Source organism: Nicotiana sylvestris, chromosome 3, assembly GCF_000393655.2.
Source record: "Nicotiana sylvestris chromosome 3, ASM39365v2, whole genome shotgun sequence".
NCBI lineage: Eukaryota > Viridiplantae > Streptophyta > Magnoliopsida > Solanales > Solanaceae > Nicotiana > Nicotiana sylvestris.
In genome coordinates this window covers 170,307,477-170,328,974 of record NC_091059.1, presented here as the reverse complement: position 1 = coordinate 170,328,974, position 21,498 = coordinate 170,307,477, and the positions used below count along the sequence as shown (strand labels likewise).

At 36.9% G+C, this 21,498-nt stretch overlaps 1 protein-coding gene across 1 annotated transcript; it reads right to left on the bottom strand.

The window, feature by feature from the left end:
* Window positions 1-10,198: 10,198 nt before the first annotated feature.
* Window positions 10,199-13,077, bottom strand: LOC104229553 (BTB/POZ and TAZ domain-containing protein 1). Its single transcript, XM_009782205.2, has 5 exons — window positions 12,859-13,077; window positions 12,488-12,621; window positions 11,533-11,836; window positions 10,995-11,311; window positions 10,199-10,567 (listed from the first exon to the last, which is right to left on the bottom strand). Exons 1-5 carry the CDS (start codon window positions 12,973-12,975, stop codon window positions 10,384-10,386), a joined length of 1,056 nt encoding a protein of 351 aa, XP_009780507.1. The 5' UTR covers window positions 12,976-13,077; the 3' UTR covers window positions 10,199-10,383.
* Between the last annotated feature and the right edge of the window lie 8,421 nt (window positions 13,078-21,498).

Sequence of the window (21,498 nt, the reverse complement as noted above, 5' to 3'; positions counted from 1 at the left end):
AGATTCTCATGAATTTGATATTAAATCTAAAATATAATGAAAAATATAGTTGAAAATTGTTTAGAGACACTTACCCAATGATTTGGTATGAAATCTTCTATCAAAATTGCCCACCATCGGACCTAGGGTTCAAAATATTATAAAATAAAGCTAAGTCCCGAAATGGGAGTCTTAGTACCAGCCTCAGATGCCGCATTTGTGACATTAGGATCGCAAATGCGACATAAGTATCGCAAATGTGAAAGCTGGCCAGCTCTGATCAGGTCTCAAATGCGACAGAAGACTCGCAAATGCGAGCTTTGAGATGTTCGCAAAAGCGACAGTTGCGTCGCAAATGCGGAGCTCCCTAGTCGCAAATGCGATGAAGTTGTTCGCAATTGCGAACTCCCCTACCCCAGCCCAGCATCGCAAATGTGAGAATGATCTCGCAAATTTGGTTATCGCATTTGCGATGAAATCCTCGCAAATGCGAGAACAGAGATACCAACACTGTTGAACCTTCTTCCAATACTCCAAAATGCGTACGAAACTCATCTGAGGCCCCGGGGCTCCATGCCAAACATCCACGCAAGTCTGAAAACATAACACAAACTCGTTCGCGCGATCGGAACACCAAAATAACCTCTAGAACCACGAATCAGATGCCTAAACGCATAAAAATTACCATGAACTTTTAGAATTGCAACCAAGTGTCCGAACCATATCAAATCAACTCCAAACGATACCAAATTTTGCAGAAAAGTACCAAATGACATGAAGGAGCTAATCCAACTCTCGGAATGGCATTCCGACCCTGATATTACAAAATTCAACTATGGGTCAAACTTCTTCATTTTCTAAACTTCAACTTTTCCAACTTCCGCCGATCTGCCTCAAATTACTCTACGGACTTCCAAATCCAAATCCGGATGTGCGCCTAAGTCCAGAATCACCATACAGAGCTGCTGACATCTTCCAAAACTCATTCCGGAGCCGTTTACATAAAAGTCACATTCCGGTCATATTCTCACCGCTTAAGCTTCCAAAACTAGATTCCTTCTCGACTCCGAATCATCCCGTAACTGAATTCAACCATGCACACAAGTCGATACACATAATATGAAGTTGTTCAACACCTTACGCCACCGAATGGAGCTTAAATTCTCAAAATGACCGGCTGGGTCGTACATCAAAGCCACAAGAAAGCAGAGCATCGCGAGCCTTAACCCGAGCATCCTCAAGAGCTGCCTAAAAAATACAGCCCGTTGCATGCAAGTCACAAAACACATCCAATCGGCCTTTGACATGGATCCACTCTTCGTACAACTTCTAAGGGACGTCAGGGAAATCAGAAGCATTAGACGAAGAACGCCGCAAAAGTAATTGGGCTTTCTCGACCTCCAGCGTGGCAACTCGATCATAAAGATCGGAGGATTCCTTGTCCAGCTCCCCGATCCTCTCCTCAAGCCGGTCCTCCTTGGACCTTGCCATCAACAGGTCATTTTCCTGTTCAGAATGAAGGGTCCTGTTCTACATTTCGAGGATCTCCACCTTCCTCCGAGCGTCCAACCAAGAAGCCTCCGCATTATCGAGCTCATCCCGCTTCTAGGCAATCTCACCCCTGAGTGCCTCTATTTGAAATTGGCACTCATCTATTGGGCGTCCACGCTCTTACTGAACTCCATCTCCTCTTCCTTGTCCCTCAACATTTCCACAAGGATGCTGAATTTCTCCACAGATGCCATCAGCTCCACGTCTTTCTTCTTCAAAACTTCTCTTAAGGCCATCACGTGGCCTCTTTCACAGGGATGATCTCGAAGATCCTAGTACTTCCCACGGCACACAGTGTACTTTCCTTTTAACTTTACATAAATTTCTTTATGCCTTTTCTCCCTCCGAGCACTATCAATCTCCAAAATAACTGTCTGCAAAATAGAGAAAAGAATTTAAAACCTGAAAAGAAGCTAAGGCATAAGGAAAAGGATGGATAACAGTAGTACTTACCTTGAGAATGAGACCGGTGATGTTCTTAGACAAAGTACAGTCGGTTATCTTCTTGAGGGTCTCACCCTCAGCTTCATAATAGAGAGGACCGAGAGCAGGGACTACCCCCTTATCGCGCCCTCTTTTTCCTCGTAGAATCGGGTTTATGACATTTTGTTAGGACAACTCTTTCCTTTTGGGAAAGGGCTTTGCATTTTTGAAGAGTCGCCACCTAATGATTTAAGGTGCGTTAGGACACCTATAGGGTTCATTTATAACTACGTTTGGTAATCGGAGACAGGGTAAGGGCTTGAAATTATCCTAAGGGGAAGGTGTTAGGCCCCTCAGGATACACTAATGTGGTTCTCGGCAAACAGTTTTTGTAAATTTGTACAATTAGTAAATAAACAAGTAGGGCTCAAATAATAGGGGATTTAAGTTTAAATACACAGATGTAAGAAAACAACTAAAAAAGCGAGATTTTGAAAAGAATTACAATCTAAGCATATTCATGAATGTAAAGGGGTGTCCTAGGTTTGTTTATAATATGGATCACATTAATGCAATACCCGGTATGACACTCCTCAAAGAGGGGCTACGCTTGGTATTAACGTGTCGGTCATCATATCCATATCTACCCTTTCCCGCGCCGTGAAGGTAATTAAAGTGAGGGTTGGTCTCGACCCCTATTGCATGATGTTACCGTCCCTTTCTATAAGTCCCGGAGGAATTTAGGACTCATATCCTATAAAAGGGGGTTCTAGGCAGACCCTCAAGTTTAAAGGCAAAATACTAATGCGACAAATAAGAACACATAGGACTGCATTTAGGGGGGAAACACAGGAAATAGAAGGCTCAGATATACCTCCACAAGTAATGTACACAAACAGTACGATTTATACACAATTAAGGTCTAAATTCAGATCCTACGTATGGTATCTAAGTGACAACAACAGAATTAGATTTATTACATAACTCAAAAAAGATTTATTACAGTACGATTTATACACAATTAAGGTCTAAATTCAGATCCTACGCATGGTATCTAAGTGACAACAACAGAATTAGATTTATTACATAACTCAAAAAAGAAGTCCAAATCAGGTTTGCCTACTAATTTTAACATATTGACAGTTAAACACTAATCACAAAGACGGTTCTGGTTTTATTTAAAGTTGATTACCTAAGGCCTGCCTAGGCGCGGAATACAGATGACTACAAGATAGGTTTTTAAAGCGGACTCTTGAATCCTTATAGGCATGATATCTAATGACAAATCAAGGCAGTTTTTGAAAGAACTTGTTTTAGAGAACATAAACCATTAATTAAACCAGTTTCGAAATAAACTAAATGTGGACTGGGTTGATTTATTTAAATTAAACTAGTTGAGATCTATAGGCAGCATTTCTGACATCTAGTTGTTTCACACTGATTTCAGAGATTTTGCAGGCATGATGACCAATGGAAGAAAACATGTAACACTTATTATAACAGAAGCTGGATTAAATTATATCCTATAGGTATGACATCTGTTTGTGAAACTGATTTTGAGACCTATTAAACATGATTTCTAACATGGTAAGGTAAGTATAATAAAATCCTATTAAACATGATCTCTAACATGGTGAGGCAAACTTTGTAAAACCCTATAGACATGATTTCTAACATGGTAAGGCAAACATAGTAAAATGTAAAGTCCTATAAGGATGGTTTCTACCATGGTAAGGCAAACATAGTAAATTATAAAGTCCTATAGGCATGGTTTCTACCTGCCTTACCCCACAAACATGTAGATACCCGCCCTTTTCACTAGTTACCCCAATGTTCGTTTACAAATTATTATAGACCATGTGAATGAATCACATGAGAAAAGAAAAAATAACATTATAGAGAGCCTGAAATAGGCCCAGACTTTTCAGCACCTGATTAGGACTTCCTCCCTGAGTTATGTGATAAACCACCTCAAGTGACAAGATTGTGTCATAGCCTTTTTCATGTCTAGGTGTGTCAGAGTTCCCTAAAGACCTCAAGGGATCCCGAGCAGTGCTCACACCCAGATTGAATAACCAAGACAGAGTAAGTACAGTGTGGAAAGGCCAGCTTTTATGTGTCCAAGTTCAGAGGGAGCTCAAGGGTCCCAAGGCAAGGCTCACACAAAAGGGGCAGAACCTAGTGGTCTAAGAGTATATGTGAAAGTGCTTGACATAGATTCAAAAAGGTTGAATTGGAAAGCAGTTTTAAAACAGCATGTTTGAAATAAATTTGCGAAAACAACAGAAGAGTTACTTAGAGAAAAATAATTTTGAAAGGAGAAGGGAATAGGAGCAACAACAACTTGGAACAAGCCAGCACACACATAACAAACTCAAAGAATAGTATCATTCACAAGCAGGGAAGTAAGGGGTTGGGGACATAGAGAGCCCAAATTAGAAACACATAAACATGGATGAGAAGAGAAGCATATAGACCAGCAAGTACAAAGAACAAGTAGTAATCGATTGGCCTCCAGAATATAAAACTACTACTTCAAAGTGTTAACAAGGGAATCATGCTCGAAATTAGAAAATTAATAAGACATAGGGACAGGGTATGGGAGGAGTCATGTTGAGGACAGGGGTTTATTACACATATTTAGTCATGCCACTTAGTGTTAACCAAGCACATTTAAGAGTCTATAATGCTAACATGGCATACTAGTTGAGGGGAATAAAAAGTAGTAATCGATTAGCCTCCAGAATATAAAACTACTACTTCAAAGTGTTAACAAGGGAATCATGCTCGAAATTAGAAAAGTAATAAGACATAGGGACAGGGTATGGGAGGAGTCATGTTGAGGACAGGGGTTTATTACACATATTTAGTCATGCCACTTAGTGTTAACCAAGCACATTTAAGAGTCTATAATGCTAACATGGCATACTAGTTGAGGGGAATAAACAAGAACTCAAGTAGACATGCTGATTACACACTTGAACAAGAGAGGGCAAAACTTAAGCATGTTGAATAAAGCAGTAAACAAGAAAGGGCAGTTAAACACATGAGCCATTAGGTCAGTGCAGAAGAGGACATGGATTAACAGACATGGAGCACATAGAGTTGAGTTTCAGAATTGAACTAGGAACATACCAGTTAAGAAGCAAAGTGCAAAAAAGTAAAGCAAGTGGAGTTCCACAGTCTAGCCTTGGCTTTCAGCCGGCTAGACAAGCAGTTAGCACAAGTAGCAGAGAAAGAAGAGATAGTTTGTGTGTGTGTGTGTGTATTCTGAACTGTGTTCGTGTGTTAAGACTGTAGAAGAGAGTCATTTATATAGTAATTTGAAAACTGATTAAAATAAGGCAAGAATCAATTCTTCAGTAATTATAGAACTCAGTATCAATTAAGAACGAAAATCAGCCAAGTATTCCTTAATTAAGAGAGTAATTTACCAACGGTAGAAAGCAGGTAACAGATAAGGAAAGAATTCAAGTAACATAGGTGCAGAATATGTAAATTAGGGCTAGATACATAAGGGTCTAATTAAAGAAATAACAGTAGAAATCATATAATAATATAGTCAATCACATAATAAGGTAAGAAATAATTTTAAGGTATGGGAAAAATAGCCAAAAATCTGCATAAGAGCATCAAAACTGTAATCAAGGATTTCAAGAGTCGAAAAAATAGTATTAATATTAAGGGAAATAGTATAGACTTCCATGAATAACCCAATAAACAGAGTACAAACAGGGAGAACCAAATCGGAAACCTTAAAAATGTATCACTAGGATGAAAGTCATAGAAATACCCTAACTAATCACAGCATATCCATGAGAATCGCACATACTGACAAATCGATTAAACGAACAGTAAAGACGAACTCAGAATCACAAACTAAAGCCACACAAATTAGGGGTTTTCAACGTAATGAATCAGATAAAGGAAAAACTTATAATAAGCCATTTAAACGTAGTAAAAAAATCATATGATAATACTGAAAATTAGAGGAGAAGTCATTTTAAAAAAAGGTTAAGAAACCCTAGTCTTGAAGACGAAGGGTTTCTTTAGAAAAACAAAAATCGGAAAAACCTTTGACGAAAACAACAAAAGCTCATAATATACCAAAATCTAAGATAGATCTAAAATAAATCGGAGGATCTTAAGATTTAGGGTTTCAGAGAACCCAGAGAAGATGAGAAGACCTTAGAACGTTACCGGTTTTAGCTGGAAAGTCATAGATCTTACTCGAACATCCATGGATAGCCGAAAAATGGCATGAAAGACCAGGGATAGGAGTTGAACCGCTCTAGGTTCACCTGAGGACCTCAGGGTAGTGTCAAACCAGAGTGGGGTGAAGCAGAGGCCAGGAGATAATGAGAGGCCATAATTTCCGGCGAGAGAGGTGGCCGGAGAAGGTGGACAAGGTCCATTGGAGAGGATGGGAGAAGAGAAGGTTCTAGAGAGAACCAGAGCTAGAGAGAGGGAGATGAGTGTCGGTTGAGTGAATGAGAGAAAGAGGGCTTGGGGGGAGTCTTAGGTTAATTATGGTAAGAGTGAATCCGGGCCGTTGATCAAAATTGATCAACGGCCAAGATTAACTCAGGTTTGGGTCGGGTGGACGTAGGGATTGGGCTGGGTGATTTTAACGGATTGCGCCTGGGGTTTGGGTTGGTTTAATTTGGCCATAATTGATAGCCAATTTGGCTATAATTTAAATAGTCAGTTTTTCCCTATTTAATTTATATAAAAAATAGTAGATAATTTTTGAAAAATAATTTAAAATACTAAAATGATTTATAATACATAATTAGCAATTTAAAAATACATGATCAAATTTTATGCATAAAAACATAATTAAATCTTTAAAAGGGCTAATATTGCAATTATGTGCAATTTAGCTTTAAAAATACTAAATGTAATTATAAAAATATGTAAAAATTACATTAGCCATATTTTGAAATAAATATAGAAATACAATAGATGACTTATCAAAACAATAATTTTTAGAAATAATTATTGGCGATTTTATGGGTAAAAAGGGAGAAAATAAATCAATTAAAAAACTTAAAATTATGAGAAAAAATAATAAAACCTTGGATATGCTTATATATGCATATATATGCTATTTTAAAAGTATTTTGCATATTGAAAACATATAGGAAAAATTGGGTATCAACACCCCGTGGTATTTACAAGGAGATTACTATCCATTGGGATCGTAATGGTCCTAGAGACCTCCTCTATCCTCACCTCGAGTTGGGTGAGTCCCTCGTAAATCATTCTCAGCTCGTCCAGGTCTATGTCAGAAACTGATCTGGCTTCATCTTCAGCGACGGTTTTCCCTCTATCACCGGCTGACGAAGAGACATCCACTGCAACCCTAGAAGATGGAGCCTTTTCTTGCCTCGAAAGTGTGGGACCACCGTCAAGCGCCTTCATCGCGGACATCTCCCCTCGGAATGCACCAACACTTCTATGTCCACCTCTTCCAATAGTGGAGCCTCGGTGCTTTCCCCCGCGTCTTCTTTTATATGAATCGTCTTTTGTCTCTCTAAGAACCATTTAGTTCTCTATTGAATAAACGGAAACCAGGATTCCCCCCTCCCACGGCATCCACGGATCTCCTCTTGTGTGGCCTTAGATCCACTTCACTGAGGGAGACCTCATTATTCTCATCAACCAGCGAAAATATCTTAGGGGTAGAGGCAACGGTTGGAATGGGGGCAGGTTCTTGGGCCGCAGTAGCCAGGACGGGGCAGATGGAGAAGGCGTAGCAGCCACAACGGGGGCGGACTAGAGGCATATCAGCCCTTCTCCTAAACGAGAGCACATGCGCCATACTCCTTTGCGAAGACCCCCTAACCGGAGCGAGGAAAGGAAAGATCATGAAAATTAGCAAAGCCAGCCAAAAAAACAAAAAGAGACAATGATCACAACCACAAAGCAAAATTACATGTGGAAGGGAGAGTCGGTCTGAACTTCTTAAAGAAGATTGGCCAATCACGAATCCCAGCGAAGTCGACGATGCATACAACTAGAGGGGAAGGACAGTTGTTGGCTACAAAAAGGGGATAATTACTTAACTAGCCTAAAATGGAGGAAGAGATGCAAAAAGAAGAAAGAAAAGAAACATAGGCACTTACGTGTGTGATTCCAAGCCTCGGGGAAGCTGTCGGAATTGGTCACGACGTCCTCGGTTCTGACATAGAAGAAATCGAGCCAGAATTGCGGCTGGACTTGTCATCCACTTTTACCACCGGGCACTTGCCTCCACAGTGGCGGAGGTTCAACATCGTTCCCCTATAAAAGTCAGGGGCGAACAGGTGCATTAAATGCTGCATTGTCACCTCAACACCGGTGAGTTCGGCAAACTTGGTCAGCATCTTGATGACCTTATAGACATATGGAGAAAGTTGAGCAAAGCAAATACCATAGTGATGAAAAAACTCCTCCACCAACGGGAGAAGGGGGAACAAGCAACCAATAGCGAAGGGGTAAACGTATAGAGGGCAGTACCTGGGGTGGTGAACATGCACTTCATTTCCCCCAGTAGGGATTTGTTCAATATGGCCGGGGAGGCCCAACCAGGCTTTAAGCTTAGCCAACTGATTTGGCACCATTGTCGACAAGAATCTCCCAGGCGCCACTTCTGGCGATCGTTGAAAATCGGACCTGGTTATGAGGTTTCGGAGGACAATCTCCTCCACTGATGGAAAAGATTCATCCTCTACGGTGACAATTGTATTCTCCCCCTGATCAGGAAACACAACCGCCAATGGAGCAACATAGCTCCATTCACCAGCATTGGATGATAAGTTCGACATGTTTGTGAGATAATGAAGAAGAGTACTCGAAAGAGAATTTGGGATACAATATAGGGCAACGAAGCAGAGAAGAAAGGTTCAGAAAGGAGGTTTGAAATCTCAAAATTTTGGGAGAGTAAAGTTTCTAATTCAGGTATGGCAACTCCTATTTATAGAGATTGAGGCACCAAATTCGAAACGGTTTGTCATAATGGGCACAAAATCCGAAATGGCTCGTCATAATTAGCATCGAAATCGAAACGACAGATCCAATCAAAGGTCACGCGCAAATCGATGCACTGCGTCGGGAACATACATCATCATAACGCATGACGTCACCCCCTCTCTTGGACCAGACGGCTCAAACAAATCACCCGGGAAATTTAAGGGATTTGAAATAGAGGCCCACGGAGAGCCACGTTGCCTGCTCGCAACGACGACTACGACCCACGTTATTTGTTCAACAAGCTCAACCACGAATGACATTATCCGCTCATTGAACTCGCCCGCTAGTATGACCTCAACAAGAGAAGGGACTAACTGTATGGGACAAAAATTATCTTAGTTATGTTCAGACCATATCAGCAGTAAGAGAGCCTTCGAAGGATGCCACGTGTCACCGGTATGATTTGGACAAAAGGCATATTCAAGGTCGAAGTGATCTAACGAGAGATAAAGGGTTGGGTCAAGGAGTCAACAGAGATCAAGGTCGAGAACGAGCACTCTTCTTAAGCAGAGTAATAATGGCTAGTTTTAGGATAAGACTTGCTGGAATATTCTCTGGATCTGTACTATTAGGGTTTTGTGGCACATGTCCCCTTATAATTAGAAAGAGACATAGTTATAGGGGATATGGAACATTCACTTGTAAAAAAAGACATTGACATTCTCTGAAGATTCTTGTTTTATTATACACATACAAAATATATCTTTTTCTTGAGATTCTTATCTAACTTTCCTCCCGCGATCCAAGGAGGATCCGAATATTCAAAGGCTCATCAATCGTTCATCATTGTGAGAAAGAATACCAAAGAATCTCACCCTTTTTGGGTGACTCACATGCTTTTATTTACTTAAATATCATTCATTGCTATTTGTTGTTATTTAATGCTTCCTCCTTCATTTTTGGATCAGTATTATCTTGCTACAAAATCGGTTAATATATCTTTGAATATTAATATTAGCTAAGATTAACTCCATTTTATTAGAACATTTGTTTAAACCTAGATCAAAATTTTGGGTGTAACACTAGTGCCAAAAGTCGTGCATGCATGGCGCTGTTCGAATTTTTATTGGTCATGTGATTATGTTCCAGCCTTCTAAAGAATTGATGATTCTAAAAACGTGGTGGTTTGCTAGTTTCTCAAATTTGGTGTATTATTAAACTACAACAAAAGATATAGTCAAAGATTATTTCTCAATCATTTTAGCTAATTCTATTCGTGGAATCTGGTCTCTTTATGAGGAAATTTCCCTTCACTTTATTTCCCACCTGATACACAAATTTTGTCACGATGCGCCAACTAGAATTCAGCTTCTGAAATGTCGATGTTTTCTTTCCTTCTACATTTATACCCTACCAAACTATGGTTAGAAAAAAATTACCAAAGGAAAAATTGGTATCCTATTTTAAACTTCCAAACTACTGACACCGAGTTGTCGACAAGCTTCTCGCTTGATGATGGTCTAAGTTCATCTTTGGTTCCTCTTCTCTCTTTCTTTTGGGCAAAGATAGTGAGGATATGGTTCTGGCTGACACCACCTTTCTAACAAGTGATTCCCATAGCGCATCATCTCCCTTTTGTTGCACCTTCATTTTGAATTGTCTGTAATGTAGAATTGGACATGTTTAGAGACTCAATAATACCAAGGACAAACAAGAAAAATAATTGGCCCTACTGATAAAGAGCTAGGGCAAACTACGCTATTTTAATCTGATATATTTATGTAAGAGGTTCGACCTTATCCAGTCCAACGTATTGTAAGGCTATTAGAACATTTTGTTGATGATTTTTACAGGAAAACAGAAAGAGACGTTTCAGCTACCAAAGAATCTAAAAGAAAAAGTGTCACAACAAGGTGATCATGAAAGAGGAAATGGACAAGTCCAGGACAGCACTTTCATTGTTTTTTCTATTAAGACAAATCAATTAAATGAACTCCTTGTCCTGATAATTCAAATGGAAATGTTGCGAGTCCGATGTTCATAGTATAAAATGGAGTTATTGTAAAGAACAAGAAACTAGTTGTTACCTGCACAGTGGAACTCGGCATTCATCAGGTTTGTCACAAATAGAAGAGTGCAATCTAAGGAGTTGCCACATCCTTTTGCATCGCAAACAACCTCCATTCACCCTTCTCTTACACGTAGCGAAGTGTCGAATAAGGAGCTGGACGCCTTGACATGTTTTGAATTTGCTACATGGAAGCTTCTTTGTGCAGGGCTCCTCATGACATGGCCCCACGCTGGTGCATCCTTCAGTGCATATGTGCTCTATACAATCCATCGCTTCGCTTAGCTGTAAATACAAGTTCTGCTCTCGTCTGTGTCTTCTGGTCCTCTTCTTCCTCTATAATAACAAAATTCAAAATTTGCTTGAGTAAACATTCGCTGAATAGCAAAGAAGATGCAAACAAATGCGCCAAGATTGTTTCAATCCTATTGCTTCACTATAAACTGACAAACTTTAACATTGTACCACATTTTCATGATAAAAATTTCAATTCAATCTGATATTGGTCAATCTAAAAGAACCAAAGAGGAATTATGCTAAAGTAATTTTAAACATACCGAGTCAGCCTCATCCATGAACTGCAGAATTTCAAGTTCAAGCAGACAATCATGATCTTGGAGGAACTTCCAACCCTCAGTCTTCTCAACTTTCTTGAAATTGGTTGATATAAATTTCAAGCACTTGAGATAAAGATCAGGTGCGTCACAGAGCCTGGCCAGTTGAAGCACATCTACTGCATTTTTAATGGTCAATTGCTCAGCCAACCCCTTTGTGCATCTCTGCTTTAGTTGTGGTACCAAATACACATGAGAGAGTGCTAGAAGATGAATTCCATGTTTCTCCATCTGTTCCTCACTGCACCTGATCACAAGGATAGCTTTGTCAAGTCCAGACACCAAGATATTGATTTAATAAGATATTCTTTCCTCCAATAATAGAGGAAAACATAGAACCGCCGGTGCTTGAGTCTTTTATTAAATACTAGTCTCCCGTCTGATTTTTTGGTTGTATTTACATATTAAGAAATTCACCTTTTAACATTAATTAGCAATGAAATTGATCATATTAACTTTTATTGTCTCTTCACATAAACACTACTAACACATACTCCAACATTAATTACTACAAGGGCAATATAGAAAAAAATAGTTAATTCATTCTTGAAATCTGGAAAAATCACTTATTTTGGACTGGACGGACTGGACCGGATGAAGTATTAATTAGAAAAAGAAACACGTGATTAATTAATCTAAGAGGCAATGATTGTGCCATGTGTAAGATGATAAGGAAATGGGAGACAGATATTTGGTTTAGGGGCCAATTGTCTACTCTCTTTTAATCAAAGGGGAAAAAATCTACTGCAAATGGTCATTTTCAGCTCCAGTAAAATTCAGGTCTAACTTCAAGCCAATCAGGTTTCTAAGGTTGTACAAAAAAAGACTAATGAGAAAAACGTAAAATTATGAAAACAGGGATGAAAATAATGGATTCGGTCTGTATTACTAAACTCACTTGAAAGAAGAGAGAAACTGGACAAACACGGAAACGGCGTCGCAGGGAACACCCAGAATCCGAATGGTTTTCTCGGAGCTCCGTCGCTTTTGCGGCCGAACCAGTATGCTCTCCAGAACTGAAGAAGCCGCAGCCTACAATAACATTTAGCCAAAAAAAATCAGTACTTATTGCAAATTGACACAGATTATCCAACAATTGATTCTAAATTTAGTACTATTCACATTTTGGAACTGAAAATTGAAAATTCTCCTTTAAATTCTCCCGTTTGAAAATTACAATTCAAATTCGTTAAATCGCCAATATGAAGGTTCGACTGGCAATCAAATCTTATTGAATTTGTGAAACTCGAATACTTAGAAATTCCGTACCAGAACAGTAGAATGTGCCGGAATTCGGCGGCCGCCGGAGGTGATGATTTGAATGTCGGCTTCAGGCATTTCGCCGGAAAATCCGTCAAAATCGGTAGCAAAGTTATTCGGCGACATAACTACAGATTTTTTGAAGACTAATATTATCGTTTCAATGAATTTCCTCCTCAGGGTAATAATTCAGATTTTAGAGTGTGTGTTTTTTCTTTAGTTTTCGGTGGAGAATAATGGTTCGCATGTCCCCCTATATATAGGCAATGTGACACACCAACAGAAAAGCAAAAGGGCAGACAGCGTGGATGATTTCAATTCTCAACCTATTGCACGCGCTCCTAAATGTACGTGAACAACAACCTCCAAGACCAACCCAAATACAGTGATGCGTGAATGATAATATGCTTAAAAGAGCGTGGAGAAATGATTTGGTTGAGTTTTTAAATGAATTTCCATTTTAATCCTTTAAGTTTTCGTGGTTTTATTTTCTGGGTCCCCTTTATTTGTGGAGGTTTACAAAGATAATGGATAAACCACCTCGTCAATGACAGGCAAGGTCAAGATTTGGCAATAAACGACCTTTAGAAACTTTCAAACGCCAGAAATTAAAGGAATGGCCAAGTTTCTATTTACTCTGAGACTGACGTGTCATCCTAATCCTCTATTAACCTTTCAATATACACGCTTTTATCCAATAGGAAATTAAAAAGTAATTGCCTTGTTGGCAAACCCTTGCCACGTAGCAATGACCAATAATTTTGTTAAATGCCTTATTTAATATGCACTTGCTTTCCCAAAATAAATTTCACGATTTTATTTTAAGTGCTTTTCACCTGACATTTTTTTGTCAATATGCAACGAACTACAATTAATTACAAAAATGCAAAATACATGCTTTACTCATCAACCTTGCAGCGAAATCCCTATTACATACCTCTTTTTCACACGAAATCTTATATATACTCAATCTTTCAAAAGTATGTCTAAGACACTCCATTTTTGTGCTTGACCAATTTTTTAGATAACGTCAAAGTCACGTCCTAATAGGGTCATGACACGTGTCATTTACTTTTAAAAGGAAAAAAAATATTAAAAATTAAAATTAAAACTCATCTTCTTCATCTTTCCATTTTCTATCTTAAGCACCATCGTGCTACCACAATGATTGTTTGTGAGAAAGTTTCCAACAACACCAAAATCAAACACACTATCTAAACAACTAGCCGAAAATAATCGAACAACAAATTGAATTCGATAACCCAATAATCAACAAGACCCAAGTAAAATTTCAAGCTTTTTACAATACCCCAACAATGGTGGATTCTAGATTTTTTCACCAAACCTTAAATATTATTGTTAAAGCTTTTCAATCTATCACAAATAAATAGTTTTCACAATATTTGGACAATAAATCAACAAAATTCGCTTAAATTTAGGTCCAAAATTGATATGTTCTTTCAAAAATTCTATTTGGGGAAAAAATGAGGGGGAGGGTGGCGAGGAAGAAGACCAGAGGGAGGGAGAGGGGTTCCTGTGGGGAGAGGAGACAAAAAATGGGATTTTTTACGGGCTTCACATATTTTTTTTGTATGCAAACACGCAAGTGCTATCTGGTCAAAAGTCGTGTGTCTTAGACACACTTTTAAAGTGTTGATATTTAAATGGTTTCCCGTGAAAGACAGGTCTGTAACAAAAATTTTGCTATAAGGTTGATGGGTAAACTATGTATTTTGCCTATGACAAACCTTTCAAAATCTAGAGAGGTAGGTGTTGATAGAGAACTCATGAAAATTTTAAGAAATTCCAATAGTTGAATTGATTAAGTAATTACATTGCACTAATTGATTGAGATAATTCTTGATTTTCTTGCAAAAGTGTTGAAAAAAAGTCATTATTGTTATGATAAATATCACATTATGGTGGATGTCTACTCTTCTTCCATGATCTTCATCTCAAATGCTTAATGACATATTCAATGACATATTTTGTATGTTCAATGACATATTCCATGACATATTTTCTTCACTTTTTATGCCTATATAAAGGTCTTGTAATAGATAGGAAAATACACACAATTGAAGAAGAAATAAGAATCTCTCTTCCTCTCTTTCTATCTATATCTCTTAGTTTGTTTTGCTTGTTCTATATTGTTATTTTGGGTTATATTTTGTAACACGTTATCAGCACGAGGCTCTACCATCTCAAGAAGATCTTTGAGAAAATTAAGGTATAATTTTTCTCAAATTTGTATTTTTTTTTAAATGTCTGATATTATGAAAAGAAAGTTCGTTGCCCTTCAAATTTCGGGCAAGAACTATATGACATGGGTATTGGATGTTGAAATCTATTTAGATGCAATGGGTCTTGGAGATGCCATTAAAGATAAAGATAAAGCATCTACACAAGACTGTGCTAAGGCCTTAATTTTCTTGCGCCATCACCTTGATGAAGGGTTGAAAATTGAATATCTCACAGTGAAAGATCCATTTGTTTTGTGGAATAGTTTAAAGGAAAGATATGACAATTTAAAGTTGATCACTCTTCCACAAGCACGATATGATTGGGCTCATCTTAGGCTCCAAGACTTTAAGTTTGTTTCTGAATATAATTCTGCTATGTTTAGAATTACTTCTAAATTGAAACTCTGTGGAGATAATATCAGTGACTATGATATGCTTGAAAAAAAACGTTTACAACGTTTCATGCCTCCAATATGGTTTTGCAACAGTAGTACCGAGAGAAAGGCTTCACAAAGTACTCTCAGTTGATTTCTCTTCTACTTGTGGTTGAACGAAACAATGAATTTGACATCACCCACTTGGATGTGGTAGATTTTTTTGAGCACCCTAATGAAAAAAATAAATCACTTGATCGGTGATGGATCTGTGGTTAGAGATGATTGAGCAATTTAATTTTTATGCTTTCCTACTCGTAGTATGTAATGAATAAATATCTCGTAATTTTTATTGCACTTTATAATTCTTCTTATGTAGTTCTTAAGAATATTTTTATTTCCGAAATTTTATAATTTCACAAACAAGGAGTAATATCCTATTAATTAGTATTCTAGTCTCAGTGATCTTTTAACAATTTTAACTTTCATTTACGTTGCTTTAATTCTCTTTGAGAAAAGGTTTACAAGCACCCTCGAACAACTTTTGATTTTTTTTATGAGTATGTTCTTTTCTTACACGGATCAATTATTTTTCATACAATGTATAGGAAAATGCAAATAATTTATACATGTAATAAATTTGTTGTAGTTGTATTAGTCATATGTGTACTTGTATTATTTTGTGTGTAATTATTTGTATAATAATTAGAATTTGCCAAAAAAAATGCATTAAAGGCTGATATTGAATTATTGGTTTAACTTTATTTCTTTTCCATTTTTCTCTAAAAATACTAATATTTATTCATATACTTCTTTTGTATGTCACACTATGGGAAGCAAATATGGATATCTTTCAAAGCAAACTTGGATCAAAGTTCAATTATAAAAATATTTGCTTAATTGATTCATGTACGACACATGCAATATTCAAAGAGAAGAAATATTTCTCTCATTTAAGTATGTGTAAGGCAGAAATTACTACAATTTCTGGTAGTAGTAATCTAATTGAAGGCTCTGGAAGAGCTACTATAACTCTGCCTATGGGAACAATAATTATCATTGAGAATGCAATGTTCTCCTCCAAGTCCAAGAGGAACTTGTTGAGTTTTAAAGATATCCGCAAAAATGGATTTCATATTGAGACAATAGATGACAATAATATGGAATATCTCATCGTCACCAAGAATGTCTCTGGCCAAAAAAGAATTATTGAGAAGTTTCCATCTTTATCTTGTGGCCTGTATTGGACAAAAATTAGTGCAATTGAGGCACATTCTACCTTAAACCAAAAGGTTACTGCTTACAATTTGAACTTTGGCATGATCGATTGGGCCATCCTGGATCAATTATGATGAGACGAATCATAGAAAACTCAAATGGGCATCCATTAAAGAATTTGAAAATTCTTTTAAATAATGAATTTTCTTGCACTTCTTGTTATCAAGGAAAGTTAATTATAAGACCATCACCAACAAAGGTTGGGATTGAGTCCCCTGCGTTTTTAGAACGTATACAAGGGGACATTTGTGGACCTATTCACCCATCTAGTGGGTCGTTTAGATATTTTATGGTCTTAATAGATGCATCCTCTAGATGGTCTCATGTATGCCTATTGTCATCTCGCAACCTCGCGTTTGCATAATTAATGGCACAAATAATCCGATTACGGGCACAATTTCCCGATAATCCAATTAAGTCTATTAGACTTGATAATGCTGCTGAGTTTTCATCCCAAGCATTTAATGATTATTGCTTATCAATTGGGATAAAAGTGGAACATCCTGTAGCTCATGTTCACACTCAAAATGGCCTTGCAGAGTCTTTAATTAAACGTGTGCAATTGATAGCAAGACCGTTACTCATGAAAACAAAGTTGCCCACTTCTGTTTGGGGTCACGCCATTTTACATGCAGCAATGCTAATTCGTCTCAGACCGACAAATTATCACAAATATTCCCCGTTGCAACTAGTTTTGGGCCATGAACCTAATATATCTCATCTAAGAATTTTTGGATGCGCTGTATATGTGCCTGTAGCACCCCCCATATCGCACCAAGATGGGTCCCCAAAGAAGGTTAGGAATATACGTTGGGTTTGAATCACCCTCCATTATTCGTTACCTTGAAACATTAACGGGAGATTTGTTCACTGCTCGTTTTGCATATTGTCGATTCAATGAGGCATTTTTCCCAAAATTAGGGGGAGAAATTAGTGAAACAAAACGTGAAATTTTGTGGAAAAATACATCATTGTCTCATCTTGATCCACGTGCATCTATTTGTGACACAGAGGTGCAAAAGATTGTCCATTTGCAGAAAATAGCAAATCAAATGCCAGATGCATTTACGGATTTGAAAAGGATAACAAAATCACATATCCCTGCAGAGAATGTTCCAATCCGTATTGATGTCCCTATTGGACAATCTTCTAGTGTCATAGCTAATGAGTCAAAAGCACGCCTAAAACGTGGCAGACCATTAGGTTCTAAGGATCGAAATCCTAGAAAAAGAAAAACAAATGATCAAGATGACACTACGAAAGAGTCTCATAAAGAAATTCACGATTTAACCAATCCTGAGATTCATGAGGAAATCAATGAGCCTGAGACTCAAGAAAATAAGGAACTATCAATAAATCCAATCGATATTGAGACAAATTTGAATCGAATGGATATAGTGGCAGATTACATCTTTGCATATAATGTTGCATCTAGCATTATGCAAGAAAGTGAGGATCTTGAACCTCAATCTGTTGGAGAATGTCGACAAAGACTTGATTGGCCAAAATGGCAAGAAGCAATCCAATTAGAGTTAAGTTCACTTGCAAAACGTGAAGTTTTTGGGCCTGTAGTCCAAACACCTAATGGTGTTAAGCCTGTTGGCTACAAATGGGTCTTTGTACGCAAAAGGAATGAGAAAATGAGGTACAAAGATATAAGGCACGCCTTGTTGCACAAGGATTTTCACAAAGGCCTAGTGTCGATTATGAAGAGACATATTCTCCTGTTATGGATGCTATAACATTCCGTTATCTCATTAGTTTTGTTGTCCATGAAAAGCTTGACATGCATTTAATGGATGTAGTTACAGCCTACCTTTACGACTCACTTGATAATGAGATATACATGAAAATTCCCGAGGGATTTAAAATGCATAACGCACAGAATTCAAATTCCCGGGAAACATTTTCAATCAAATTGCAAAGATCTTTGTATGATCTAAAGCAATCAGGAAGAATGTGGTATAACCGTCTTAGTGAGTATTTATTAAAAGAGGGTTATATAAATGATGTCATTTGTCCATGTGTTTTTATAAAGAAAACAACATCGGAATTTGTTGTACTTGTCGTATATGTTGATGACATAAACCTTATTGGAACTCCTACAGAACTCCAAAAGGCAACTGATTATTTAAAGAAGGAATTCGAGATGAAAGATCTCGGAAAGACAAAATTATGTCTCGGTTTGCAAATTGAACATTTGACAAATGGGATTTTTGTTCATCAATCTGCCTACATTAAAAAGGTATTGAAACGGTTTTACATGGATGGAGCACATCCATTAAGTACTCCGATGATTGTTCGATCACTTGATGTGAATAAGGACCCGTTTCGACCTCAAGAAAAGAATGAAGAGCTTCTTGGTCCTGAAGTACCATATCTTAGTGCAATTGGTGCACTAATGTATCTTGCTAACACTACAAGGCTTGACATAACTTTTTCGATTAATGTCTTAGCAAGATATAGCTCTTCTCCTACAAAGAGACACTGGAATAGGATCAAACACATATTGCGATATCTAAAAGGGACTACCGATATGAGCTTATTTTATGGCAATGATTGCAATTCCGATCTTGTTGGTTATGCCGATGCTGGGTATTTATCTGACCCGCATAATGCCCGATCTCAAACAGGTTATGTATTTACATGTGGCGGCAATACAAAATTTCTTGGCGATCGACTAAGCAATCAATCATGGCTACTTCTTCTAATCATGCTGAGATAATTGCTATTCATGAAGCAAGTCGAGAATGTATTTGGTTGAGGTCTATAATACAACTTATCCGAGACAAATGTGGTTTGAAGTGTGAAAAACTACCCACAATTTGTATGAAGACAATGCAGCATGCATAGCCCAATTGAAGGGAGGATTCATAAAGGGAGATAGGACAAAGCACATTTCCCCAAAGTTATTTTTTATACATGATCTTCAAAAGAATGGTGATATCAATGTGCAACAAATTCGTTCAAGTGATAATATGGCTGATTTGTTCACCAAATCTCTACCAACATCAACCTTCAAGAAACTGGTGTACAAAATTGGGATGCGAAGACTCAAGGATGTGAGTTGATGCTCTCATCAGGGGGAGTTAATACGCGTTGTACTCTTTTTCCCTTACAAGGTTTTGTCCCACTAGGTTTTCCTTGCAAGGTTTTTAACGAGGCAACCAAAAGGCGTATTTCTAAACGTGTGTACTCTTTTTCCTTCACTAGGATTTTTTTTTCATAGAGTTTTTTTTTTCCTAATAAGGTTTTAACGAGGCACATTATCTTTGGACATCCAAGGGGGAGTGTTATGATAAATATCACATTATGGTAGATGTCTACTCTTCTTCCATGATCTTCATCTCAAATGCTTAATGACATATTCAATGACATATTTTGTATGTTCAATGACATATTCCATGACATATTTTCTTCACTTTTTATGCCTATATAAAGGCCTTGTAATAGATAGGAAAATACATACAATTGAAGAAGAAATAAGAATCTCTCTTCCTCTCTTTCTATCTATATCTCTTAGTTTGTTTTGCTTGTTCTATATTGTTATTTTGGGTTATATTTTATAACAATTATAATGTTTAAGTACAAATAGAAGCCAATAAAGTGGTGGTGACTAAGATGTGTTACCAGTGAAAAGATTAAGCTGCTATTGTTATATCGGAAGAGTTGCAACTTGATGTCTAATTTTTATGTTGTTTTTGTTTGGATGTTGGCCAAGGGAAGTAATGAGAGGTCGTGTTAAGATCAAATAAGGTTACAAGGGCAACATATAAAATGGAATAACATTACAACAACAAGATGCCAAAACTCATGGATTAACAGAGCGGAGCCTATTTTTTAAAAATAAAAAATGGTAGTTTAAATAAATATTTTTATAGTTTAAAGTGATTAAATAATTTTTTTAAGAGACGTGTGAAAACCATTAAAAGAATACAACGAACGTGGAGCCTATTATTTGGAAAATTCTCACAATACGAAGAGGATTGGTATTAATCCCCAGCTATATATTATGATTCACGTGCTCCAAATTAACATTGTTAGATAAAAGTCCTTCTCTAGTCTTCATTGCGAGTACATTACTCAAATGGTCACTCAACTATTCCAAATTATCTTTTAAAGTCATTTTTCTTTCGTTTGTAACAATAAAGTTACTAAACTATGTATATTGCACTCAGAAGGTCACTCAACTAGGTTTTCCAAATTTTGGATTGCTAAATACCTATTTTACCCTCTAAATTATAAACATTATCTTCTTTTTATTTTGTTCAACTTTTTAATATTATGATTTTTCCCTTTTTAATCTATATTATGGACTTACCTATAGAATAAATAAATATTATTTATAAATTAAAAAAATAAAAAGTATTGAATCATATATAATGCTGGAATAACAAAATAATAAGCATAGTAAAAAAATTAATTAGAATAATAATTTTAGTATTAATAACAAAAATTCAAAAATTTATTTACATAATTCAGAATGAAGAAAATAAATATTGTAAAATATATATTACATGCACGTAATATAAATTATTTAAATAAAGATATTTTTATAATATATATTATATATCCTTGAAAATTATGCTCAATTATATTATATATATTCCGTGCACGACTTAACTTAGCATATTTTCAATCACCAACCATATACCACATAACATTTAAATTATAAGAATTTTGTTTTAAGAAAATTGACTTCCGTGGCACTAAACAGTTTTCCATTGCAAGGTGAAATCTTACTGCTTAATGTG